Source organism: Diospyros lotus, chromosome 8, assembly GCF_014633365.1.
Source record: "Diospyros lotus cultivar Yz01 chromosome 8, ASM1463336v1, whole genome shotgun sequence".
NCBI classification, from domain to species: domain Eukaryota; kingdom Viridiplantae; phylum Streptophyta; class Magnoliopsida; order Ericales; family Ebenaceae; genus Diospyros; species Diospyros lotus.
In genome coordinates, this window is record NC_068345.1 from 7324516 (window position 1) to 7351661 (window position 27146).

Consider the following 27146-nt stretch of genomic DNA (forward strand, 5'->3'; position numbering starts at 1 on the left):
GGCAAACTTCTGTTGCGGAAGTATGCATTACAACGAACTGTCAAAACAAAATATGAATATTCTGGTTGCGAAAGTAGACGTTATGCCAAGCTACTGAAACAAAGTATTGATATTCTTTTCAATTGCGAACGTAAGTGAAGAGCCAAACTATTGAAACAAAATATTAATATTCTTTCTAACTATAGACGTAGGTGAAAAGTTGAACCGCTAAAACAAAATATTGATATTCTTTCTGTTTGTGGACGTAGGTGAAGAGCCAAACCACTAAAACAAAATAGGTGCAGATGTAGACACTAGGTCAGATCACGACGCCAAAATAGAGGGTCAGATGCGCTCCCCATGCCATTAGGTAGGGCCCATGTCCTTTCACCCAGAATTCTCTTTCATTGGGGACCTGGGATGAACCCGCAAGGTAATTTAATTTGTCTTTGGACGCAAAGACAAGGGTGATGCCCCCTCCAAATTATTGATCTCTGCCCTACAAGTTCGTGCATATTAATGGAAGGAATAAGGTTCGGGAAACATTTTATGTAAGTCCACTAGAACTCACCCCCTCCACTACATTAGGGTAGCCCTATCGTGCAATCGCTCCTTGATGATCAAACCTTTCCACAATGAGACTATGGGTTTCGTTATCTTCCTTCTCGTTTGTCCTAGAGGATTATCGGCGACAACCAAGCTACTAGCAAGACTTGAGGGTTTAAGGTGGTCTAGGGACCCAGGTGGCTGCACTCTCACCCTGCAATTAAAACATAATAAGAACAAATCATAATAAAACTTTTATATTTGTTTTATTTTAGTGAGAGGTTTATACTCGCCAGTGTACGAGTGCAGTTGTAATCCAAATTTAAATTTATATTTTCTGGATGAATCCAGGTCGTCCACTGAGAGATTTATTTATGGCAAAAGAAAAAGAATGTCACACACACGCACACGCATTTGGACAAATTGAAAACAATGTTTTTTTATGAGTTTTTTTTAGACAACAGATACTAGAAAATAAAGTAAGGCAGAAATTGAAATAAACATTAAACGTAAAAATATGAATTTGGATAGTGCTTGAGTTAAGACAATTTCAGTACCAACCCGTTGATTCCCAAATTTTAGCATAAAAAATTAGCAACATTAATTTAATTTCAGATATGAGGGTTTGTTATTAAATGCAATTAGAGATGATGATAGTTCTAGATTAAGCAATCCCCATACATGATATGCGAGATTCTAATTTAAGCAATCACCATAAATCCAATTGCAATTAATACACAAAACAACTAAATTAATCATCTGGGTTTAGGTATGATAGCATTTCTAGTTCTAGTAACTCTCATACATGGCATGAAAGCTCTAAGTTAGGCTTACGCTCCAATCCAAACCTAGTAATTTTTTAATAATTAATACACACTCATACTGAAATTTAAATTAATGTTACTTATTTAAAGCGCAGCTTTCTTTGGGAATCATTGGCATTGGACACTGTCCTTGCCTTAACCCAAGATTAGATTTAACTACTCATTTTTATTTGAAAGTTAATTGATAGAAATTTAAATGACGCAATTTAAATAACAGAATTTAAATGACAAGAAATTTAAAAGCATAAACTAACCGGCCATTTAGGCGGTGAATAATTAAATGACAAGAATTAAAATTACAGAAATTTAAAGGCACAAATTAACCGGCCATTTAGGCGGTGAATAATAAAGTAATAATAAATGACATAAGAATTTAAAAGAAGAAAGAAAAAAAAAGTAAGATTATAAGAGAAAGTACTAAAGAAAATGAGAAAGAACAAGAACAATTCTCAAAGAGAGAATTATAAGGAAACAACTAAACTTTTATTCAAGAATAATAATCACACTTACAAATGCAATCAAGTGAGCTATTTATAGGCCACAAGATGCAATACAAACCACACAATTTCAATTATTCAATTAGACATAATTATATCTAATGGGCACTCACACACTTAAAGTTAAATGGATTTTAGCTATAATACACACCTAATATTAAATGGATTTTAGCTAAAATACATACCTAATAAAGCACTCATAAAGTTAAATGGATTTTAGCTATAATATCCACCTAATAGTTAAATGGATTTTAGCTAAAAAACACACCTAATAAAGCTCTCACATAAAAAATAAAAATAGATTTCTATAAATTGGTTTTTAATCTTCATTAGGATTAAAAATAATCCTTGGGCCTTCTCCAAATAATATTTTCCATAGGTTGCTCAAATTGGGCCTTAATTCTTCATGGGCTTGAATTCTTCATGGACTTTAATTTTTCATGGGTTTGATTTCTTCATGGACTTGATTTCTCCATGGCTTTGATTTCTTCATGGACTTGAATTCTTCATGGACTTTAAGTCTTCATGGGCTTGAATTCTTCATGCCTAAAAAAAATAAAAATAATTTAATGTTATTAATAAATTATATATTATATATATGTATTACACATGGCACATATATATATTAGATTATATTATATATATATTACATGCATGCATATAATGATATATATGTATTATATATAATTTTATATATTATTATTATTTACTTTAGAACTTCATTTCATTCATCTTTCAATTTAAATTTACATATAACCATAAAATATATATATATTAATATCTAATTTAAACCATATTTAAGATCGAAAGAAGGGTATAATTATAACAAAATTTTTACAAAATTAACCACTAATCACCAGGCACATTCATCACCCCTAGTTGTAGATAGTAGCAGTGGTATCCTCTTTGGATTTACTTGCTAGCTAATTAACGGAGCTCTATGCCTTGGTTTTATTTTGGATGTTTATTGGAATTCTATCAACATATTAAATATTTATTAGGGTCGTGTATCTCATAATGTTTGGCTAGTACATCGTTACCTTTAAAGTTATTTCATTCTTTTCACAATTTTATATATGTAACTATTTTACCCTCCATAAGTTGAAGAAAGTCGACATCCCTAGAACGGTTACACTGGGGAGCTGGAATTTCTTTGTGTGCTTATGTGTGTGCAGGAATGCAGGTATTCGCAGAACGCACTATCCCTACTTTGGACAATCAGATATTGCACACTATTGCTAGTAACTTGTTATTATTTTTAATAATATATTATTTTGTGTTCCTACTTTACTTCTATGAATGCACGCATACATGCAAAAAATGCATACACGCACACCAAGTCTATGCACTTAGCAACCCAAGTATTTGCCTCTTCCCAAAAAACGATGCTCAATTCATTAGTATAAGTGTAAGTTCAAAATACAAAATCTATAATGAGCTAAAAATACCAAAAAGATAAAAGAAGCCTAGCCTAAAGTTGCGTTTTAGAATATCTGCCTCCGGGAAAAGAGGTAGGAACCCCCTCCATGAAATCTAAGGTTGCAAAATTGATATCTGTCAAAGCGTTGATCACTTCTGGCACATTAGTCGCAGTAGGGCATGTTGGCATTGGGGATCTTGAGGCTAGTTCTAGTATGTACGAACTCCATGGGCCAGCATGGTTGGGTAGATCACCTACCTTAACATTTAGATAATCCTTTGACACACTCGAGTTCTGATCTCCACGCTCTCGCCAATCAGGGGCATTGCATTGAATTGCTTTTATTGTGTAAATAAGCTCTGGGAAATTATCTTCAGGGAGCATCTTTTCTAGATACTCCCAGTTCAAGTAGAAGCTATATTTCACGAAGCCTATGGCGTAGCTCTCTTTCTCCGCGTGCCATGCTTAAGAGAGCTGGTACTCCTTCACCATGGCGGCATGACTTTCTTAGCTTTTCTTTCTGTCTTTTTGAGTTGAATTTGCAAATTTATGTCTTTTTGAGTTGAATTTGCAAATAATCATTCTCCTCCAAGGCACGATAATTCTCCTATATCATTAAGGCTTTGGTATCTCGGAGGGCTTTGTTGATCTTTCACTACCCCTTAAACTTGCATCTTATTTGCCTAAGTTCATCCCTAAGGGAGTTCCTATCACCCCTTATTCTCTCAATGTCTCTCTCCAGGCCCTAAACTTGGTCTCGATAACCCTGGAGATCCTTAACTTTGTGCTCTAGGCGACTCCGTTCAGCTTGAAGGTGTGGGCCTTATTCTATAAACATCTATTTTTTAGCCTTAACCATTGGCCCAAGCACTTGAAGTTGCAATTACTTATCGTTGTATCCCCTTCCAGCGATGCCAAAACAAAAATGAAATATTAGTAGCCAAATTCAATAAAAATGCAAGTGCCAAAAAACTCATATATTCCTATACCTTGACCAGACACTACTTTGTAGCATTCAAAACCTCCAAAATGTGCCCCATGAAATCTTGGTCATCACGAGGTAGCACCATGGAGTAAATCAACCTTGCTTTGACACCGGGCTCCTTAACCGAATCAGTGTTTAGGAGCCTCAGGCGTACTTTAAACTCATGCCCTTTCAGTTGTTGATGTCCGAAGGGCCCCATAGCAGAAAGTAAGGGCAGAGTGCCATTGATTCTGATTCCAACTCCTAGTGAGGTAGTCACTCCATTGGTTGAGGGTGTGGTAAGTTACACACAACCTTATGTTGGCTATGATATCTTTCTATTCAAGCCAGCTCCCGTTATGTCTTGGCCTCTGTCTCTACTGCTTCTTTAGCCTTGATAGCCTTTAAAGTGGCATGTGTCCCTAGGCTCAGTAGAGATGGCGACTTCAGCATATCTCCTTCCTCAAAATATTCACCAAAAGCCTGCGGAGATGGCGACAATGGTGAAAAATTCATCGGGGGAGTATCAAATAAATCATTGGGCAGAGGCTCTGTGACCTCCCCTGTCGATGGTGAAACATTAGTTATAGATTTTTTTGTAAATTAGCATTAGTGCAAGTGAGAGATTGTTAGTGTGGTATGCCTTAATGCTATATTTAGATAACGTCTAGCGGGCCTGTAATAAATACATTTGTTGTATCTTTGTATATATTAATAAAAGACAAGTTTATTTTCATTTATAAACTCTCCAGTTTACTATATAAATGAGTCACTAGATCTTCTGTTTGGGAGTCTTATTTTTAAGTGTTAAGAATATGTGGTGAGATTCTCTAAATGATTCATGGTCCTTAGATTAATCGGATGAGGACTATGATTAGTCAAGTATAAACTAGCACAGAGTTTACTACCTTGATCAATATGACTTACTGATGGTAAGGGTGATGAGTCATATGCTATATGACATGGGGATGTCTTTAATAAACTCGTGAGTGATTGTTAGAGAACAACGCACTGAATGTGACACTGATGACTGACCACATGGCATTGTGGATAATGGCTATGTCATCTAGTTGCGATAGTGTAATTGATCCTTAAACTTGAACTGATATGGTTATCTTGTGTATTAGTATGTAAGATTTTCTAATAGATTGAACCATTCAATTGCGAGGTGGAGAGGTGCATTTATGTGGTTGTGTATTGCTAGTATATGGAGACAGGTATTCAAGGATATAATCTGTCACCCTCATTGTTATTGATAAGGTGAACGTCCTATGTGGTTTACTATTAGTGTGACATGACAGTCCCTGGCTAAAGTAGATTGATTATAAGAAAAGTGTTTTCTGAAATGTCATCTAGTCACTTTAATAAGATCCGACACATAGTTACTAATTCTATAAGTTTATTATTCCATAACTCTCGCTTAGTCAGGACGTTAGGTGATAGAAATATTATAGCACATGGTAATCGTCAATTGTAATAAGTTCACTTGAAATAAGACTTCATTGTCTTTTATATTGTCCTGAATCATGTTAAGCGCTTCTCAAGACCTCTAGGATCATCACTGAGATATGGAGAGATTTTTGTGATGGGTCTAGGTGTTGATCGGTGCCAAACGGGTTTTGGTGTTGTCTATTTGCTAGCAGACATTGAACCTAGAAAATCATACACTACATAGTATTGTGTTTGGAATTAGCATTATATACTCATTGTGTCTTTGATATGTCATTAAGTGTTAATGACAACAGTACGTTAAATGTTATCATGCTAGAGCACTAAGAGTCGACTACCTCATGTCTCGGAGTCAACTAGCAGTGGACAAGAGTCGACTCTCAGTGCTGCCTCAACCTCCCAAATGTGGTCCATGTGGCATGAAATTAGAGAGACAGATATAGGGTGGCGATGAAGGGAAATTGGACGTGAAGAGAGGCAATTTAAATAGCATAAAGCTTCTGTTTGGCTATGCTTTTTTACGTTATACTCATATGCTTATTCTGTCATTTACTGCTTTTACTTTCATAAATTAACAATTGTGTGATTGTCATGCGTGAGAGACACACACACACGTGCTAGTGGTATGGAATCCTTAAGCTAGCACAGGAAGAGGTGCACGAAGTGATACTAGTTAACATGCTAGGTGTGAATAGACTAGGACCACCACGACGTAAGGTGGATCGGTCTTGATACAAAACGATTTCTGTATCCAATCTGACATCGAACTTTAGGTATTCATTTATTGTATTTCATATAATGAAATAATGTGTTGCTTAAATATCCAAGCTGTGTATGTTGTGTGTATTTATTGCTTACGCTGTGTATAACTGAAGCATATAAAATTTTTAATTTTACTCGCACCATCATTCGTGAATTCCTTCATCAATGTCCCAACTAGGCAAGAGTCATTGAGTGATAAACTTACAAATTCAATAACTATGTGTTCAATCTCTCAGCGTGATTAGATGACACCTCAAAAAACTTTTTTCTAATTAATCATATTGTCTTGGTCAAAGACTTTCCCATCATACTAACAATAGACCACATAGGACATTCACCTCAACTTAAAAATGGTAATGGATCCTATCTACAAACACATGCCTTCGTGCACCAATGATATAAGACCACATAAATAAATGTCTTCACATCGCAATTGAATTATTCGACATATTAGCAAATCTCACACCTATACACGAGAATTGTGTTGCTTCAAATCAAAAAATCAGTTACACAATTGCAACTCGATGATAAGATTATTATCCATTATGCCATATAATTAGTCATCAGTGTCACGTTCAATGCATTTTCTCCATCAACTACCCACGAGTTTATTATAAACATCACAAACTATGTAGTATATGACTCACCATTCTTAGCAATTAGTATTTTATTATAATCAAGGTATTAAACTACATGTCAGTTTATAATTAATTAATCAAAGTCTTCATTTGAAAAATCTAAAGATCAAGAACTTTTAAAAAATCCCGTTATCAAATAATCTCATCATATATTCTAAACACCTTAAGAATGAAAATCTCAAAACAGGAAATTTAATAATTTATTCATACAACAAAGTAGAGAGTAATGAATAATGAAAAATTTGTATTTATTAATATATATAAAGATATATCAGATGTATTTACACGTTTGCTAAACGTGATCTAAATTTAGTATTAAGATACATTACTAATATAATGAACACTTAAAAAATATTAAAATAGTAACTTTAGAATATTTGTTAACCACTAGGTAGCAAACCACATGATTAATCGATTATTGAAGGTAAAATTACATGGAGTTTTATAACATTGTTAAGTTAAAAGAAATTTCTTTGATATTAGAGTAAAAAGATACATAAGCTTACACAATAATTTATTTCAGTGTATTTTAAAAATTTTAACAAATAATTTGATAAAAATGATTAAATATTTTTTAATTTTATCTTAATTATTTCATATCTTGCATAAAAAATTATTATAATTTTATTTTTATATAATTTTATCTTATTTATTTTAATAAATGTTACGTAAATATGATAACAAAATAAAATAATTATTCTATTCCATTTTCATTCATGTTTTTGTTACCATTCCCATATTACACATGCTTATTTCGTTTCTGAGTCGCTCATGTTCGTGGCGGCTCCTGGTACAAAAACAGCTCAACGATGGAGTGGGCGAGCAGAGCGGCGGGCGCCGTGGCGAGAGCCTCGAGCAACAACACTCTGGTGAACGTGGTGCTGGGCGGCGTGTTCGTCGCGCTTGGCGTGAGGTCGGTGAAGCAGCAAATGGACATCGAGGCTCTGGAGGCCGAAAAGGACTCGCTCTCCAAATCTAACAAGGCCATGAAGAAGGCCATGTGGGAATGGAAGCAGCAGCTCTTCGCCGAAGCCTCCTCTCCTGACACTGCCCTCGTCCCCCTCTCCAGGCTCAAACTCATCTACGGCGAATCTCCCGCCACTCTCCAATCCAGTACCCCTCTCCCCTTCTCTTTGTAGATTTCGTGTTTGTGTTAGGGTTTGGGATTTTTTTGCTTTTCGGTTGGTTTCCGGGCAATTGGGACCAAAATTATAAGCTATGTTTGAAACTCGTTCGTGGATGGGAAGTGAAAGGAAAAGAAAATGGAGGGTTTGAAGCCAAATTCATTTTCTGCTTGGATGGGTTTAAAGACAAATTTTAGGTTTGATTATCCACCAAAAATGCATACATATGATATAAGTTGTCCTGATTTCCTTCTGTTGTTGGTTGAACACAACAATGAATTTATTTGTCGGAGAATTTGTCTTCAATCTACTAAAATTCTACCAAAAAAAAAAAAGATCCAGTCAGGGCCCCAGGGCATTCTCTATACAAACGCTGCAATGCTTAATTCAGCTTTATAATCTCAATTGCAGAGCTCTTGAATAAGTAGAAATGGCTTACTTGGGAGAATAGGTTCTCTATTTATAGCTAAGGTAGGCAGGAAGTTGATGCGAACACTGATCAAGATCCGGCCCAAGCCAAGGCCGAGCTGACCACGCCGGAATAGTAGTACCACAACGGTATTTTAATACTCCATATGTTTTAGGATTCTACTTTATGTTTCTATTTGATTTAGGATTCTATTTCATGTTTGATTAGGGTTTATTTCTATTAGAATTCTAGTTGGATTTTGTTTACAAATATTAGATGGATTTAGATTAACCAAATACTATAAATATGCCTAAGATCTAGAGTTTGTAATCAAGTTTTTCTCAATCAAATTTCAGCAACCTACTTGGGTTTTCTTAATAAAACAATATTGTTTTTGTGTCTTCTTGAAAGCCAACATTCGGCCATTGAAGTTTGCTCTTTCAAGGGTTTATTTTGGTGTGTTTTTTCACACACGCGCTACACGCTGCGTCAGGTGATATCAGAGCGGTTTATCAACCAATCAAATGGTCAATCTTGAAGGTAACGGTAGCAACTAGCCTCGTGATGGTGGTCGGGGGCTGCCCACGGTTTGAAGAGCAATCAAAGAACAACGGGAAATAACTCGTACAATGGAGCAGCAATTGGAGCGAATCTACAACCAATTGGGCGTTTTACAATGAGTTAAGGATAATCGGAACTGGACTAATGGCGTGAATCAAGCCGGCTATGTTAAACTGGGAAGACTAGCCATTAATCCTGTCCTTATTAATCCTAAAAGACCAATGATGGATGATAGCGACGATGACGATGATTTTGGTCATATGATAGCCAACCCTAGTGGTAAAGGGGTTAGGAGGAATGCGCAACAACACAACCATTGGGGAAATCATGAGTATAAATTAAATAATGGATTTTCGGTGAGTTTGGAGCTTGATCTCGAACATTATGTTGTCACAGCAACCTCCACGTTTGCAAACTCAAGTTTGGTTTATGTTGCTAACATGACAGAAATTCCAAGGTTGTTGACTCATACTAGGATATTTTCCAGTCCCGAGGGCTCAGGCATTGCTTCGCTATTCAAGGATGGTGGTGTTTCTTCTGATCGATGTGCGACTGTAAAGGAGATGGAGGCCATGGTAGTAGATTCTTTTACAGTTTATTCAGGCTCTGGCATGGTTGAATCGAAGGTAGTAGGAACATATTCACCTTTGCGATTGCAAAAACAAAATGATCACAGGGGTCTCTATGTGGAAAGGGGTGTTGGATCTCCCATGATAGTTAACTCAGGTAGTGCAACTGCTTTCAGTATTAATTTGAAATTAGATTCTGAAACTAAGAATACTGTAGTAGCTGTTGCTATAGCTGATCAAGTGCTTAGACCAAAGGAAGATTTAAGCATCAATATTTTAAGTGATGGAGAGACTGTTGGTAGTCATGGAATAAGCCTTTATTTGAAACAGTTGCAAAAGAATGCTTCTCCAGGCAAGAAAAATCTACAGATGAATTCGGAAGCTGTTGAGAAGTTAAAATCAAAAAGGCTGATGAAAGGAGAAGGACCTATGATAAGATCTACCAGATTAGAGAAGCGTTCAAGATAGAATGTTCAACGTTCTCAATCTAACAGTAATAATACAATGGAGGTAGAGGGCAACAAACACGGCGATGGTTGGACCCATGCCAACATAGATATGGCTAAGAAGGGGAGGAATGTCTTTGCTCATGTTCCCTTAGTAGAAAAGTTCAAGCGGTTTAGGAAGATGTCAAGCAAAAATTGCACAAATAAGAAGTATAAGGCGACAACTGACAAGCATAGAAAGCACAAGATATTTGAGATTGGAGATAAAGTCAGGATATTCTTGAAGAAGGAACGGATTCCAGCAGGACAACAGAACAAGCTCGAGCCAAAGAAATATGGTCCTTACAAGATTACAAAGAAGATCAATGATAATGCTTATGTTGTGGATTTGCCTAATCATATTGGTATTTTCAAAACATTCAATGTTGCTGATATTTCTTTGTATTTGCCAGATGTTGAGTTATTATACCCGGATCATAATTTGAGAATGAATTCTTCTCAAGTGGAGGTGAATGATGTGGACACTGATCAAGACCCAGCCCAAGCCAAGGCCGACCCGACCACGACGGAATAGTAGCACTAGAACAGTATTTTAATACTTCATATGTTTTAGGATTCTACTTCATTTTTTACTTGATTTAGGATTCTATTTCATGTTTGATTAGGATTTATTTCTATTAGGATTCTAGTTGGATTTTTTTTACAAATATTAGATGGATTTGGATTAGCCAAATACTATAAATATGCCTAAGATCTAGAGTTTGTAATCAAGTTTTTCTCAATCAAATTTCAGCAACCTATTTGGATTTTCTTAGAAAAACAGTCTTGTTTTTGCGTCTTCTTGAAAGCCAAGCGTCGGCCATTGAACTTTGCTTTTTCAAGGGTTTATTTTGGTGTGTTTTTTCACGCATGCACTACACGTTGTGTCAGAAGTGATAAGGATTCCTAATTTTTTGGGATTGGCACAGATCTCATTAATCTTTATTCATCATACAATTTTCGGATAAGATCTTGAAGGTATGTTCGTATGTCTCTATTAGGAGAATACCCTGTGAGAGGCCCTAACTCTCCTGGAGCTTCTTGGTCCTCCCTCGCAGGAGTCTACCGAAAGGGTCTCCTAGGGACTTTTTATTCGAGAGGGTCTCTCGTGCCCCTTTTGTGCAGGTTTTTCATTTCTTTATTCGTTATGCTTCATTCTTAGCTTTTGGGCTTAACCTTTGTGGGATTCGTAAATGGGCTTAGGCCCTTGTGCACATCAATTACTCCCTACTTTTTCTCCAGGGTCTTTTGGAGTGAAAAATGTTAACTTGTCAGCCTATTGTCCTAGGGTGAATTTTTTTACCAGTAGTAACTTTTCTTAGTGGGATTCACCCCACTAAATCTTTTTGTCTTGGTTAATCCAACGATTGTGGTCTCTCTGAGACTTCCCATTGGTCAACCCGAATTGTCGCACCTTCTACTGTTTCACCTCCCGAGGACTCCCCATAAAGGGGGGACCTGTCATTTTTCTTTTTTCACCTTTCATCTAGGTGAATTCTTCAAATTTCTTTAGGTTTTTCAAAAATTTTCCTTGTATTCTCACGAATCTCCTGCATACTCTCTTGGTCTTTCACAGAGTCTCTTGATTTTTGTATCTTTTCGATGAGTTCTTTTATTTGAGTGATAGTAAGAATGAAACAAACTTGAAGGCCTGCCTCTCCTCAAGAGAAAACGGCTAATTCTAGGTAATATCTCCCCCCACTTGATTGAACCTACAAGGAGTGATCACAATAACACAAGAAGCACCACAATACACTAATTATAATAATAAATGATGCAAGAACTATCAATCACACACTTGATACACAAATTTTACATGGAAAATCCTTCCAACGTGAAAGGGGAAAGCCATGAGACCCAATGATCCACTCCAAAATCTCCACTATGAGCAAGAGACAATTACAACCGCAAGTCCAATGGTAGCAATAGGTACATAACCACAATTCAGTCAACTAATTTGAACAATTTCAAAGTAATAACAAAGATTATGAAAAATATCACCAAAAAAGGCTGCTGATCAAGAATGCAAAACAAAAGATGTATTGCACAAATAGTCGATCCAAATGTTCAGATCAAAGTCCAACTCATCCACTGCCTACTGACCAAAAATCAGCACAATCAAACCACAAATGACCCTCCAGTCGTTAGGATGATGAAAACTGGGCACTACAATTTTAACCAGAAAATTCTGACATCAAACCCCTCCATTCAGTGACCAATAACCAGAGCTGCAGACCTCAACTTGTCTATCTGACCATCTGGAATGAAGAACAATATGTCCTCTCATTGCAGACCAGTTGACCAAAAATCAGCAAATGATGCTTTAATCATCAACTGGATCAAGACCCTGCACTCCCTCTCAAACTGATTTCTCCTTCTTTTTATTTTTTTCAAAAAAAAAAAAAAAAACAGCCGGCACTGGCACTGGCACCAGCACCGGTACCCTTTTGTTTTTAACCTAACAGATGAAAGAAAAGTAAGAAACCCTTGTGGGCCTCTTGCTCATGAGACAAAGTCTTTAGGCTTTTATCACATAGGAAGGGACCCAAAAAAACCCAATGGAGATTATGATACTTTCAACTTCCTCTGGAATTGAAGCACTCTCCACATGCCTATAGGTAGCTCAGTAGCAATGTAGTCACTGATGGTCTCTCTTGTGCCTATGGATTTTTGTGCATTTTTGTTCATACCTGTAGGTTCTGATGTTTTTTAACCTATTTTGTGCTAGTGTACCTGATGTGATGTAAAAGTAAAGTAAATAAATAAATTAAATGGCTTAGAATACATTAAGTTTTTTTGCATAATTTGTCGACGGCAGGACAAATCATTTGCAGTTTTGTTCATTTTTCTGATTTCCTGATGATAAATTGCCTGTTTATCTTATCAACTTGTCTGGATATTTATATTGTTATCCTTCTCTGTCATCCAATCAAGTTGTGAGTTTTTGAGTCTGGACAATCTGGACTCCAAACATCATTTGAATTGCATTCATGCATTAGCAATAACCTGTAGGTGGGAATTCGCAGTGTTATAATGCATATGAGAACATATGCAACAGGAGAAACTCTTGACCAATTGCTCAGTGGAAGAGATAACTTTCCTGGTTGGTCACCTCATTTGAATTTTTGCAATTGGCCAAGTTCCAAAGTTATGCCAAAGTATGGAGGGGGGTGTTTTGAGTCTAGAGATTATCTGATCACTGAATGTTGGCTCACTCAAATTTGTTAGTGTCATGATGTCATCCCTGCTGTCAGATGAAAGCTTTGTTTAAAGTCATTTTCTGCCTGACTAAAGTTTGATCCTTGCTAAATATGGGATATACAGTGTTAATCCTCATTAGAAGGCTGGAGCCATAGTTAATATTTGTCAATTTTCTGTATACCTTCCAGTTTATAGCAATTGCATTTTTTGTATTGGGATCCTTGTAAACTATGCGGATGAGTAAAAAAAAAAGGGTTTTCCTGGTACTCCTCCTAGTGGGGTTAAGGTTTATGATTGTTGTTATTGTTATTGTTATATATTTAACTTATTCCTGATTAACCCACTTAAATTGGCAATTATCCCCCTGAACCCGCCAAGAGAGAGAGAGCTGTGATCATGATCAAGGGGGAAAAAAATCATTATCAGCTGCAATGTCTTTGGGTGGCCCCCTATTTCTTTAGGTGGTTCCAGCTGTTTAAGTCTCTTCACTTTATGGAATATGTTCTTTCTTTTTGTCTGTGAATATGTTTTGCTGAGTCACAATTTGCAATGTGAAAGTGAAAATTACGGTTGAAATTTAATCTCCGTTACATTTTTTAGATTCATTGCTTGTATAAAGAAATTATTTGATGAAGGGGAAGAAAGAAATTGATTACACTTGTGGTGGTGGTGCAACATAAAATCCATATACACCATGCAATTCGATTCTCTGTAATGTTACTTTTATTGAATTGGTTGTTGAGTTCTCCTTGCCATTTACTCTGTATGCAGCTGTAGATGCCGGCAAGGGGGATGGAAAATCAGCTGCATCAAGAATTCTAATCTGAAGCAACTTCATGATGGTTGATATAATGTTCAGATCAGGATGCTAATAGCTACCAAGGGAAGAACTTCTGGTGTAGGCTATTTTGAAAATGCTCCAATCCCAGACAGACCAACTTTTCTCCTCATGTCAAATTGAACATTGATAGACTATAAAATTGTGCAGAAACTGTCATTTTTGAGCAATGATTTACTACACCTGCTTGCAATTTCTTGAGTTAGAAATAAAGCCACTCTGAAGGACAAAGTAGTGTTCTAAGATTTGCTTCTTTCTTTGCTCTTCCGTGATGTTTGAGCAGGAATTACATCAAACATTTGGAAGGTACACCCACACCATATACAGAAACAAAATAAAGAGGGAATATTTTGATTGGATTTCTTCTAATGCATGTTCAGACCTCTATGTTGAATTGGATTTTTTCTTTTTCTGCTGCCTGTTCAACTCTCTATTTCTTGTTTTTTTTAGGGTTAATAGCAGCAAAAATCTAAACATTTTTGTGTTTTTGCAATAATTCAAATGTTTCAATTTTGTCAATTGTATGTCAATTAGATAGATTGGGTGCAATTTTATCCAAAACTTAAAATCAATTTGAGAAACGTGTATTATTATTGACGCGACACACTGTATGTCATTAAAAATTATAAATGAGTATTATATGTATATATATATATATATATACAGAGGAGAATAAATGGCAGGGGATAGAATGACGGCGGCGAGGAAGGAGATTTAGGCAATGGTGAGAATGATGGCGTTAGATTGGAGGTTGGGGTTAATTTAGAAGTTGAAAATAGCGATAGCGGCCAATCTAAAAAAAAGAGGCAACGGCAATGGCTCTGGACTAGAGGCGACAACGAGTTAACCTTCTCCTTTTTGTCTCCTCCTCTTTCTAGATTGGCCTCTATTGTCACCTTTAACTTCTAAATTAGTCGTTATCTCTAGTCACATGGCTGTCAAACCATCCCCAATCATTACTCATTTCTCTTTTTGTTACTCTTTCTCTCTCTATATATTTAATATAGCAAGACTCAACCTTCTAGTTTAATATAATTCTTGCTGATTCTTTCATTTATTGGGATTGGGTGGTGACTTTGGTAAGACTCAACCTTCTAGTGACCAAGTAAAATGCATGTGAGAAGATAGAATTTTCTAAAAAAGACTGAAGTTTGAACCTTCCATTTTAGGTTTGAGAACACCAAGTGGGGGTGACTTGGAGAAGCTGCTCTCTCGCCTACTTCTATTCTAAGTACTAAAATTCAACTTTTTACAAATCTCTAATGTTTGGTCACCCTCTACTCGCATGCCCAAAGCATCATTTATTCAGCACATTTATAATATAATAACTATTATAGACTTTTGTGCCAAAAAAAAAAAATCATTTTTCAAATATTATATTAATTCATTTGTTGAACTTTAGAGTTAATGTTATGCTATGGTCAAACTTTGTTAAGATTGCACTCTAATCTTAGCCACTTTTATATTTATATATTAGTGCTCGTTTAGTTATATTGTTAATTATCCAAATAATTTAAATTATTGGTTAACCTTGAATTTTAACCATTTCATCTATATTTTTTAATTTTTAAAATTCAGTCTCCAATTAATGCTTCAAATTTTCAAAATTAGTGACGACATTTCATTAAAAGATTAAAGTTCGACCAGCACTGTGCCTACTTTAGGAGATATTAGGATTAGTTTTAAAATAAAATACTAAATAAATTATTATATTTTAATTACGAGATTAATTTGACACTGTATTTTAAAAATAGTCAAATGAATTATTCTATTTTAAAAAATATCAAATAAAGTATTATATTTTTATAGATTCAATGTCACATTAAATTTTATAGTAAATATCTTTCAACGTCTAATGGGTAATTCTATTAGTAACATCGAGCCTATCTCCAATTATCATAACTAAACAATTATAAATTTGGCCAAATCATTGTAGTTTCTGTATATTTACAAATGTGGGCTAAATGGTCGACTCTATCTTCAATGGTTCTTGTTGGAACGTCCTCCAAAGCATCTTTTGGGCATATTATTTTATTCTCACCATTGCCTTTGCCAATGAATACTCAAATAATATAATAATAATATCTAAATACGACTTTTAAAAATATTAAAATTTATAAAATATAATTTAATAAAAAAATTGACCAAATAGAATTAAAAAATGAAGGCAACTTTATGAGTTTTATATTAATTAAGTATAAATGTAATAATTAAATTAAAACCGAAAAATTAGGGAACCGAAAGTCCCAAACCATAGTGTACGTTATTGATGAGGAGCTCGTGAAGTAGATGGAAGGAAGATATTCAAAGGGGGCCTAACATTTGAGAGCAAAAGAATCGCGGCCGTAGGATGAATCCCAATTTTTACGGATTTGAATGCGCGCCGCAAGATCGAGAAAGAGAGTACATTCCTTGAACGGCTCTGATCTTCTGACCACTTCACCTTCCCACATCCTAGGGGGGTCCCATGGCTGCCACCATCACCATATATATATATATGTGTGTGTGTGTGTATGCATACGGAGCAAAAAAGAGAAAGATAACACAGTTTTAACACCATTTCTAGAGATCGAGAGGGAGAGAAAGAGAGAGAGAGGGCGAAGGAAGGGGTCTTATGGCGTGAAGAGCGAGTGAGAAGTCCAAAACGTTTGGAATTCTAGTGAAAGAGAGAGAGAGAGAGAGAGAGAGAGACTTGTACAACAACAACATATACGTATATGTGCAATTAGGGTTTGTTTCCTTTTTGGTTTCCATTTCTGCATTCTCTCTATCTCTCTGGTGGTCCAGTGTGTTTTGGATCTGGCTGGGGCGGTGTTGATTGAATCGAAGGGATGGAGGAGACTCAGCTGTGTGATTGGGGCACGATCCGGCCGCTTCTCGCCATTATTCAGTGGTGGGGGTTCAATGTCACCGTCATTATCATGAACAAGTGGATCTTTCAGGTCTCATCCATCTCCCTTCTTCTCCGTTTCCGATTTTGATACCTCGCCACCTCGATATATCTGGAATTCTGTTGAACGGGTTAATTGGTTTGCTAAATTGGGTTGATTTGTTATGTGGTAATGTTTGATCAGCACACGATTACTGGATATTTGCTGCTGTTTTTCTTTTGTTTGTTGTAATCACCTTATGATCTCATTTTTCAGACTTTTTTATTTGTTTCTAATTCTGTCATAAATGGGCGAATTGCCTTCTGATCTCATTTTTCAGACTCTTCTTTTATTTGTTTATATGTCATTTATGGGCGAATTTCGGTTGGGCGAATGTGGATCAAGAGTGGATACCGATTGAATTACTTTTTTAAGGCGTGTTTCTTTTTTATTCTTCCTATTACTTTTCTCCTTGTGAGCTTTGCTCAAATCAGGGTATATATCGAGACATAATTTAATAAAAAAAGCTTTTGATCTTATACTTTCAATTTTCAAATTTAAACTACTAAGTACACTTGTTGGATCTTACAAGGAAGAACCTATCAAGTAGTCTTTCCGGGCACGTACAGATGCCCAATATATTGCATGACAAGCTCATAATGCGTCTGGATCCGCTTTATTATTAAATTTATTGTCATTGTTGTGATGAGGCGTGGGCTGTTGTATTAGCAATTGGTTTGTAAGCGAGGAAGACATCTTAAAGTTTCATATAGCTGTTTGAGTCAATATCATGAACTAGACACCCGACAATTAACTGGTATGCATCTCTCCAGATTTGATGTACCTGTCAAAGAGAGAGAGAGAGAAAGAGAGAATAAAAAGAAGTCCCAACTTGATGTTTGGATAGGGTGGTTAGTTGGTGAGCTTTCCAGCTTCTCATATAAAATTGTTATCACCTCTAAATTCTAATGCATTTAATGTGTGATCTTTGCATTATTAAATATGTAACCTGATCTTGGAAGTGTTCAAGTTGTTTGAACGATGTGTATTTATATTTATGTTCATGTATGACCGTTCACCTAACTGTATGATGGAATGCACCATCTTACCTACTTAAAGCAATTTTAGCAATAAAGTTACACCACAGACACCCAGCTATTGTGAAAACATTCAGAATGGCCCATTGCCCATATTTCCATTATTGTGTTAAATGCAGTGACTGAATAATGGACTAAAATAGTTTCTAGTACTTTTGTGCTGTTCTCTTTGTGTCACATTCAGTGAATTGGTACAAGTAAACCCAGTCTGTTTGTCTATTTGTGATGTTCTGGGTTCATATAGATTTGTATTGGCTTCTGCTCCACACTCCATAAACCTAGATTTTGAGTTCAAGATATCATTCTTTCCTGCAGGCAACGTTCTCTAACACCAGCTCAGGATTGTTAAACCATGATTTTTTGTATTTTTTTCCTTCAGATTTGTTGCCTTTGAGATATGGAACATGGAATTGGCTGCTTTCTTGTGATGCTGACAATTCCGACAATAATTCTTACTGTTCATGGCTTCTGAAACTTTTGCTTTTTTTTTTTTTTTTAATCACAGAAACTGGATTTCAAGTTTCCACTGACAGTATCATGTATACACTTCATTTGCTCAACTATTGGTGCCTACCTAGTAATCAAGGTGTTGAGGCTTAAGCCACTTATAGTGGTTGATCCGGAAGATCGATGGAGAAGGATATTTCCCATGTCTTTGGTGTTTTGTATTAACATAGTATTGGGGAATGTAAGCTTGCGTTACATTCCCGTTTCTTTTATGCAAACCATAAAGTCTTTTACCCCTGCAACAACAGGTTATGTTCAGATAAAATTATCAAATTATATTGTTCATGTTTTCTTTCAGCACACTTTATGTTATTAGGTCAAACCTTCATCTGATTTTCAGTGCATCTGGAACAGTTATCTTGCAGTGGCTGGTTTGGAGGAAGCACTTTGATATGCGAATATGGTTTTCTTTGGTGCCCATTGTAGGAGGAATTCTCCTGACTTCTATAACTGAGCTCAGTTTCAACATGTTTGGATTCTGTGCTGCATTATTTGGTTGTCTTGCTACTTCTACAAAAACTATCCTTGCAGAATCTCTACTGCATGGCTACAAATTTGACAGGTACCCCTCCTCCTTATTTGTATTATTTTTCTCACTCTTAACTCTTCCTTTTGATCATTTGACAGGTACCCCTCCTCCTTATTTGTATACTTCTGTTAACATGAATGACCATTAGATGTATGAAGCAGTAAAATTTGTTAGAAGTGAGAACTAATAAAGAAATCAATTGTTTTATCTCCTGTTTGTTTTAGAACTAGAAATGACTTTTGGGTTTTTGACCCATCAGAGGCTTAAATTTGCTTCTTATCACTCTACCCTAAATAGTGAATGATGCCTAAGTTTTTTACTTTCTAAACCTAACAATCTTAAGTTTTTTGCTTTCTAATCCTAATGATCTTTTATTGAGGAGTATTCATAATAGTAAATGAGAGTATATTGGCAGGATTAAGTGTCCTTTGGGCCTTCTATAGTTGGTATAGTATATAAATGTGCATGGAACCTTTGATCAAGCTAAGCGTGAGATTGCATTGTTAGTTTTAAAAAATAGCTAGTTTCAGAGGGTAGGATTTGTACACCAGTGGGTAGAATGATAGAATTGGTGAAACAATTGGATGGAGAGGAAATGCTGGCTGTTAACATAAATGTGGACAATAGAGGAATATGGAGAAGGAAAACTTCCAGACTATTAGAAACTTAAGACAGGGGCAACTGTTTCAAACGCAGTGAAAAGTAATCAGTTGTGCCATTGCTTTTTTCTCATAGTTTTTTTAATCAAATTACTGAGAGCCCTCTATGGGAAGATATGCAAGAATAAAAAAACTACTTTTTAAAAAGAAGATTCATACTGGAGTATGTCATGATATCATTACTTGGAATGTTTGGCAGCATATAGTAATATGGCATGATATCATTAATTCATAATGTTTGGTATGTAGTAGTATGCCATGGCATGGCATCATTAATTTGGAATGTTTACTAAAATATGTTTATAAGTATTCCTTATATATTTGAAGGTTATTATCTTTTGTTGTGGATTTGGGTTGGAGGTGTTTTTGTTGGTGTTTGTAACTCCAACCCATGTCTTTGCAATGCACCTCTTATAAAACATAGATGATTTAAATTTCACATACTTGTGAAAGATATATAGTGAAATAAGAATAATGTTGTTGTCAGAGATGTGTTGTTTTTGTTACATGAATCAATTGAATGAGCATGCATTTTGTGCAAGTAAAAGGTGGGGAATTGATCATAACTTTTGATAATAAGATTTTTGTTCTTTATGTAATAAGGTTTGCACAAGAGCAATGTCATGGCCTGATCTGTTTGATTGCTTTCATCATTGTCAAGCAATTGTTTGAACATGCATTTGAGAAGTCTGTGGAAGCAATCTCGTAGTTTTGAATAATGTTATCAAAAAATGAGGTACACATGTGAAGAGTTCTTTTAGGCATGCTTATAATTTTCCATATACTCAAATTTACCTTGGTATAAATTGACAACACAAATTTTGTAAGGAAACAACAGTATGAGCTAGTTAGTAGTTCTTCCATTACAAAATAACTCTGTTTGTAATGGAAGTTTATATGCAATTCATCTTTTGTTTTTTGGGTTGTGAAAGTGGCTTGCTGTCCTTTTCATTCCCTCTATGTTATAATTCTTTGTTTGAGCTATTTGTATCTGTGGACTATTTTAATCTTGCAATGACAAAATAGCAACCTATCTATTCTTGGTTTGGGCTTAGTTACATGAATTCTAGCTTGCTATTCCTTTCTATCTATGTCCATATCTGGAACATTTTTATCTTTCTTGGAAAAAATTGAATTTTGTCTCCCATTTTGGCAAAGTAAGAGCTATGGAATATGAATCTTTTGGCAGGCAGCTAGTTTGAAATGTAGGCTTCGTATTTTGTCGTCGGTTAGTCTGGGTCTTCTTTTTGGGGCTTTCTTTAGGTTCAAGATTGTTTTGGAAATGGTGGTGGAAGGATTTGAGAGGAACTTTGATTCTTGGAAGCAGCAATACTCTTTCTAAGGATGCATGCTTACCCTGATTAGAGTTTGTTCTCTAGTTTGTTGACTTCTTTGTCTTTTTTCACCATTCTTATATTGCTGGCTGGGAAGTTAGAGAGTTGATGAGGAATTCCTTTAAAATAGTTTATGCAAGGAATGCAAGTTCCATTTTAATGGACTGAAACAAGGCTGGTTTAGCTTTTGAAATGGGTGGTTGGGTGTTTGCAGTTTGCAAATGCTTATTAAAGTTCTGTTTAGTATATGGTTATGGAGACCTGCTTTGGATGGGGATAGATTTTTAATGAGGGTGAGAATTGGGAAATACATTTTGCAAATGAATGCCTAACTCAAGATTGGGAACCAGAACTGGTGTCCAAGCATGATACCCTTTATATTGTTAAGGTGGCTTTTTGTGAATGAGGACTTGATATTATCAAAATGGGATGGGTATGTTTGTCTTTGATTTTGACGTCTTGTGGGTCGGTTCACACAGTTCTTTCTCTGGAATCAAGATGGATGACTGGGGTTATTTGGAAGTGATAATTTTCACACAGTCAAAGACTCTATACTCCATCCTCACCATTGATAACTTAAGCTAAGAAGCAATATGGTTCACATAGAGAGTAGAATATCAGTGGATCATCTCCTGATTAACTATTGTTTGTTGGCAACTGTGGAGTTTTATATCCACCCCCCTGCGGCAGGCCTCCCTGGAATATTGACATAGAGATTGGAAGGGGAAGAACAAAAGAATGTTCAAAGTGTGGTGCCTATGTGTGTGATTTATTGTTGGATTGGAATCAATGAGCTTTTTGAAGATTTTATTTTGCCTTTAGATGAATTGAAGTTTGTTTGGTTAAATATCTTTCTCTTTAGGTTGTTAGTAAACCTGAAGATACATAATGGTAAAAGGCGTGGAAAGGGAAGGGAAATAATGGAAAGGTTTTTACTCACATTTTGTTTGGGAATGGAGGAATATAAAGGAGGGTAATATTACCTCATTTTCTTTGAATATAGAATTGAAAAGGGGGGAATGGTATATGAACTGGTAAATCCATAAGGTACAAAAAGTTACTAATTTAGAACACATTGTGGTTTATTTCCAAGTCATAGAAAATAAAAAAGATAAATTTAATGTCTTGTTCCTTTACAAATGTAATGGGCTTTTAAAAAAAGTATTAGCAAGTAGGTAAATATACTGTGGAACAGTTAGAGGCCTAATAAAAATTAGGATCTTGACCTTTCTTACATAAAAAAAGTCTCATCTCTCATAGGCAGCATTCTGGAAAAACATTAATTGCATAGGAAAGTTTTGTTTTATTTGACTTGTGGATATGAAGAATCTAATTGCATAGTTTTAAAATAATCTAATAAGCACCACTTCTTTGTTATACTCTATATTAAAATTTTACAAATGCTCATGTATTATATTCTATTTTAAGCATTATGTGCTAACAATAGAAAATCATTCTAAGCAGCATTAAATCATATAGAACCAAGGTATCCCAATGGAATAATTCATTAGTTGTCAAAAGAGCATCCAAGATGGTTTTAGTCTTCCTATGTAAATTGCCCTCTCTGTTCTGTGCTACAGAGGTCCTTGGATTTTTGAGTATTTAATTAAGACCCAAACCAACTTAGTCAGATTGCTCATATTGAGACTCAGAACTAAACCAGTGACACTGAACCCACCAAATCCATGGAGGCTGGGTTGCTGGCCTATGGGTCTATCGGCTCCTTTTAACATCCCTAGTGTTCGTACACAATCTTGGGCAGTAAAGAGGGGGGCGGGGGGTTGCCCTTTTTGGAATGTTAAATCTTGATTGATATTCTTTATTATCTATTCTAAAGAACTTGTATCAACTTGGATGCGTCTGGAATGAGGTGATAAACATTACAGACTTATTGGAAGAATTTTGTTGTTCTCAAGCTATGTGCTTACTTCATCGTTATGTAAACTGTTTTCTTTTTGGTAAATGACACTTTTTGCCCCATAGTTTTCACTGAATCACACCTTAATATCTCATTTTTTAATTTTAACAGTTATTGCACTACACTTTTGAACTTTTGCTAGGTTAGCTTTATGTAAACACTTTTGAAATTTTGCTAGGTTAGCTTTATGTAAACATTGTTTGCTAAACACCCATTGCTGCATGGAATTACATTATTGCATGTTTGTATGGCATGATTGCCTGTTTGCACCCCATGTGGCAATGTTTGTTTAATGGACAAAGTTTGACAGACGGGTTGACTTCTCAAAAAATTGGAAGTGTTTATTGTTGATTGTTACAAGTAAAAAAATTGTCTTGGATTCGGAATCATTGGAGAGTACAATGGTGGAAACTGTAATGCCCTTGATCTTTGTTAAAAAAAATGTGCAAACTTTTCAAACAAAATGAGACTTAATTGTATTATTCCATGATATAATAAAGATTAGTTATGTCTAGTTAGAGTAGTATTATTATGATGGTTGAAACGCTTCCCTAGATTGTGATAACCAGTTTTTTATAATTAGAAGGATGACATCTTACTGTCATGTCTATGCTGAACACCAACCGGATAGATACACCTGAGAAGGACTAGAAGCATGATGTAGCTCCTGTAGTCGTATGATTCTCCAAAAAAGTGGAGGTTCAAATATCCACATAGGGGATAGCATTTTGCTGAAAACTTCCATTACTTACATATAGGTTCCGTATGTTTGCCTACCCTCTCTCCTTGTAGTGTTTATAATGGGTATGGTAAGGCTACCTCCTTGATTGGAGCTGAGAGAGGATTCCCCAAACTGTCATCCTGTTTATGCATGAGTTTTTAGTTAATTCATTATTTACAGGGTTAGAGTTCTTTTCCTTTCCCCCAGGGGCTAGTGTGAAGCATGTTTGTCTATGCATATTTGCATGATATACATATTGTAAATAAACATGATAGGGTGGCTAGCACTAATATTATCACACAAAAAAATTGGGGAGAATGCATGGACACTGTTGTTGAAATAAGAACAAAATCAAGGATATCCAACTACCCACAAGACATTGGTAAAGACCTCTCCCTTGAAACCATAATAATAGTCCTTCATATGAACGTTTTGAATGTTTGCATATAATTGTCATACTACATATTTGTATACAGTGAATGCACTATAATTGTTCAGGACCTCTGCTCTGTTTGGTCACTGGAATTAAATTTGTTAAATATTCAAATTTCACTTTTCTTCCCAAATCTTGTTGCTTATATACTGAAGCAGAAGGCATATTTTAAATGTTAATTAGTTTAGTGTGACTAGTTGCAATAATTATGATATTGGTAGTGTAACCATAAGGAGCCGTTTGCATACAGTGAATGCACTATAATTGTTCAGGACCTCTGCTCTGTTTGGTCACTGGAATTAAAGTTGTTAAATAAATATTCAAATTTCACTTTTCTTCCCAAATCTTGTTGCTTATATACTGAAGCAGAAGGCATATTTTAAATGCTAATTAGTTTAGTGTGACTAGTTGCAATGATTATGATATTGGTAGTGTAACCATAAGGAGCCGCAAAAATTTTGGAGTTGTTTTGGACTTCATGCTTCATTGTATTCCTCAGTAGTTGTGGAGTTGGAATGAAAATTTTGAAGCATAGAATACACGTCAAAAAGTAAAAACAGAAAATGAAAATTGAAACAATCCAAACCATTCCTTTTCTCAAAATCCACATTTTCTGTAAGTGTGAACTCCTTGCTCAAATCCTAAATCTCAATTTCTTTCCTTTCCTTTATTTAGTTTTGCATTATTTTGTAATTATTAAATTTAAACGTTTTTTTTTAATATTTTAAATGTTAATAATTATCAATCTTATAGTCAAATTTCTTTCCTTTCCTTTATTTAGTTTTGGATTATTTTGTATTTATGAAATTTGGGCATTTTGTTTTAATATTTTAAATGTTAATAATTACCAATCATATAGTCCTTGAACATGGATGATATTTTATTTTATAATTTGAACCAATAGTTTGACCAATGAAGCACCTGTCAAACCAATGAAGCAATACCCCGGCCAGTTTGATAAACTGGTTCGGTTTTAATAACTATGCCTCGAACATTCCAGTGCAGCACTTGCCATACTTGTACAGTTGTACTTGTCATTTATAGTCACATCATAAGCGCATTTTTAGGCTTTCTTTACTGCTGCTCGATCAATTTTTGGTTTATTTAAAACAGCGAAGACTTGTCTTGACCCTACAATGTTATGCCCTTTCATTTTGTTTATCATTTTATTTTGTTCATTCTCATCTAATCTCTCCCTTCATTTTTTTTTTTTTGTATTATTCAGCATAAACACAGTTTACTACATGGCACCTTTTGCTACCATGATCTTAGCGATGCCTGCACTAGTACTTGAAGGATCTGGAGTTATCCAATGGTTTCAGTTGCAAACATCTCTTTTCTCTCCTCTCGTTATTATTTTTGGCTCTGGAGTACTGGCTTTCTGCCTTAACTTCTCAATCTTTTATGTGATTCATTCTACAACTGCAGTGACGTTTAATGTTGCTGGAAATCTGAAGGTGAGATAAAGCGCAAATAGGTTCCTCTGAAGCTTAGATTGCTTTTTGTATTCCCATTAAGGCTTTTGTTGTGTTCATGGTTGACGTTGTCATGCCTGTTCCTAAAGTGATCGCACACGCACACACACACACACATATATATATATATTCTAATTTATGATCTCATGGGTTATCATCAACATTGTTCTACAAGCATATGTTTTCTGATCTTGTTGGCACATGTTAAAGTGTCATCACACTAAATTCTAGTTTGTAAATACATGAATGCCTGAAACAATCAAATTTATCTGGTATAGTCAAATGCTTGGCCTTCAAGGTCTGATGCTTCATTTTTACTCAAGTATGTTCTGCTGTCTACTCCTCACAGGTTGCGGTTGCTGTCACGTGCTCGTGGCTGATATTCCGAAACCCAATTTCTCCCTTGAATGCCTTTGGATGTGGAATCACGCTTGTGGGATGTACGTTTTATGGCTATGTCAGGCAGAAAATTTCCCATCAGGCACCGGGAACGCCCCGCACGCCCAGGACTCCACGGAGCATCAAGGAATTGATTCCTTTGGTAAGCGATAAATTAGATGATAAGGTTTAAATGTTGTTGTTGTAGCAGCAGCAGTAGTCGTCATATGGATAAGGAGTTATACAAGCAAGAGGGACAGCACCCCCCCCCCCCCCCCCCCCCCCCATTCTTTTGCTAATTTAACTTTTGAGTTAGATGAATGGAAATGAAGTATAGATGAAGTTTCCCCTTCTCTCCTCGAAATTTCAATCCTGTTCGCATTCTTGTTTTTTATTAGCTTAGAAAATATGGTATTTGGGGCACCGAGTCCTAGTACTCACTGTTGGATGCAATTTTATTATGGCTGTGGCTGTGGCTGGGGCATCATATATCGTTGGGACAGGACAGAAACTTGACCCTAAAATGTTTGCTTTGTGTGGGCAATTTTGATTGTTTGAAATACTAGTAGTTTCTTTGTATGGCATAGTAAACGATTAGATGATGGCTATTGGCTACTGTATGTAGAGTTGTTTTAGCCGGATTGATTTTATTGTGTGACAGTGTGTTCCTTTTGGTTTAAATTGTGTATTATTAAATAATTATTAGATTGTGTATTATTTTAAATTGTGTATTATTAATTATTAAATATATTTTGACTTTGCACCAAGCCCCGTGAAGGTGGGAATGAGAATCCGAAGGATGATGATGGGTTGGGTTAGTTTGCCGTGGTTTTATTTGAAAATTGAGAATAAAACGAGTCTCTTCTTGGCTTTCAAGAGTTAGGAAGGATTTTTTATTTTCAACAAAACTATAGTTTTATTTTTGCTAGACAAATTATATATGATTTTACGACGAGTTT

At 35.5% G+C, this 27146-nt stretch overlaps 3 protein-coding genes across 4 annotated transcripts; all 3 read left to right on the forward strand.

Annotated features, from left to right (window-relative positions):
• The first annotated feature begins 7828 nt into the window (after nt 1-7828).
• Nucleotides 7829-14635, forward strand: LOC127808851 (uncharacterized). The gene is made up of 2 exons (XM_052347516.1): nt 7829-8192; nt 14200-14635. The coding sequence occupies exons 1-2, from the start codon at nt 7889-7891 to the stop codon at nt 14253-14255; spliced, it is 360 nt and encodes a 119-aa protein (XP_052203476.1). The 5' UTR covers nt 7829-7888; the 3' UTR covers nt 14256-14635.
• LOC127808849 (6-phosphofructo-2-kinase/fructose-2,6-bisphosphatase-like) lies at nt 8199-14192 on the forward strand. 2 transcript variants are annotated; one of them, XM_052347514.1, is made up of 2 exons: nt 8199-8761; nt 9024-14192. In XM_052347514.1, exon 2 carries the CDS (start codon nt 9395-9397, stop codon nt 10208-10210), a length of 816 nt encoding a protein of 271 aa, XP_052203474.1. In that variant the 5' UTR covers nt 8199-8761; nt 9024-9394; the 3' UTR covers nt 10211-14192. The 2 variants fall into 2 exon arrangements, with proteins under 2 accessions (XP_052203474.1, XP_052203475.1); XM_052347515.1 differs by having other exon boundaries at nt 9106-14192.
• Nucleotides 14636-16771: 2136 nt separating the features above from the next.
• Nucleotides 16772-26954, forward strand: LOC127808167 (UDP-galactose transporter 1-like). The gene is made up of 5 exons (XM_052346577.1): nt 16772-17208; nt 18739-18988; nt 19095-19302; nt 25560-25791; nt 26159-26954. Exons 1-5 carry the CDS (start codon nt 17098-17100, stop codon nt 26378-26380), a joined length of 1023 nt encoding a protein of 340 aa, XP_052202537.1. The 5' UTR covers nt 16772-17097; the 3' UTR covers nt 26381-26954.
• The last annotated feature ends 192 nt before the right edge of the window (nt 26955-27146 follow it).

What these genes read in the sequence shown, in the direction of transcription:
- LOC127808167 (XM_052346577.1), top strand. Translation starts at nt 17,098, where the DNA reads ATGGAGGAGACTCAGCTGTGTGATTGGGGCACGATCCGGCCGCTTCTC. An exon ending in TGAACAAGTGGATCTTTCAG is followed by an intron (nt 17,209 to 18,738) that starts GTCTCATCCATC and finishes TTTTAATCACAG; the next exon opens with AAACTGGATTTCAAGTTTCC. An exon ending in ATGTTGCTGGAAATCTGAAG is followed by an intron (nt 25,792 to 26,158) that starts GTGAGATAAAGC and finishes TACTCCTCACAG; the next exon opens with GTTGCGGTTGCTGTCACGTG.
- LOC127808849 (XM_052347514.1), top strand. Translation starts at nt 9,395, where the DNA reads ATGATGGATGATAGCGACGATGACGATGATTTTGGTCATATGATAGCC.
- LOC127808851 (XM_052347516.1), top strand. Translation starts at nt 7,889, where the DNA reads ATGGAGTGGGCGAGCAGAGCGGCGGGCGCCGTGGCGAGAGCCTCGAGC. An exon ending in TCCCGCCACTCTCCAATCCA is followed by an intron (nt 8,193 to 14,199) that starts GTACCCCTCTCC and finishes CTCTGTATGCAG; the next exon opens with CTGTAGATGCCGGCAAGGGG.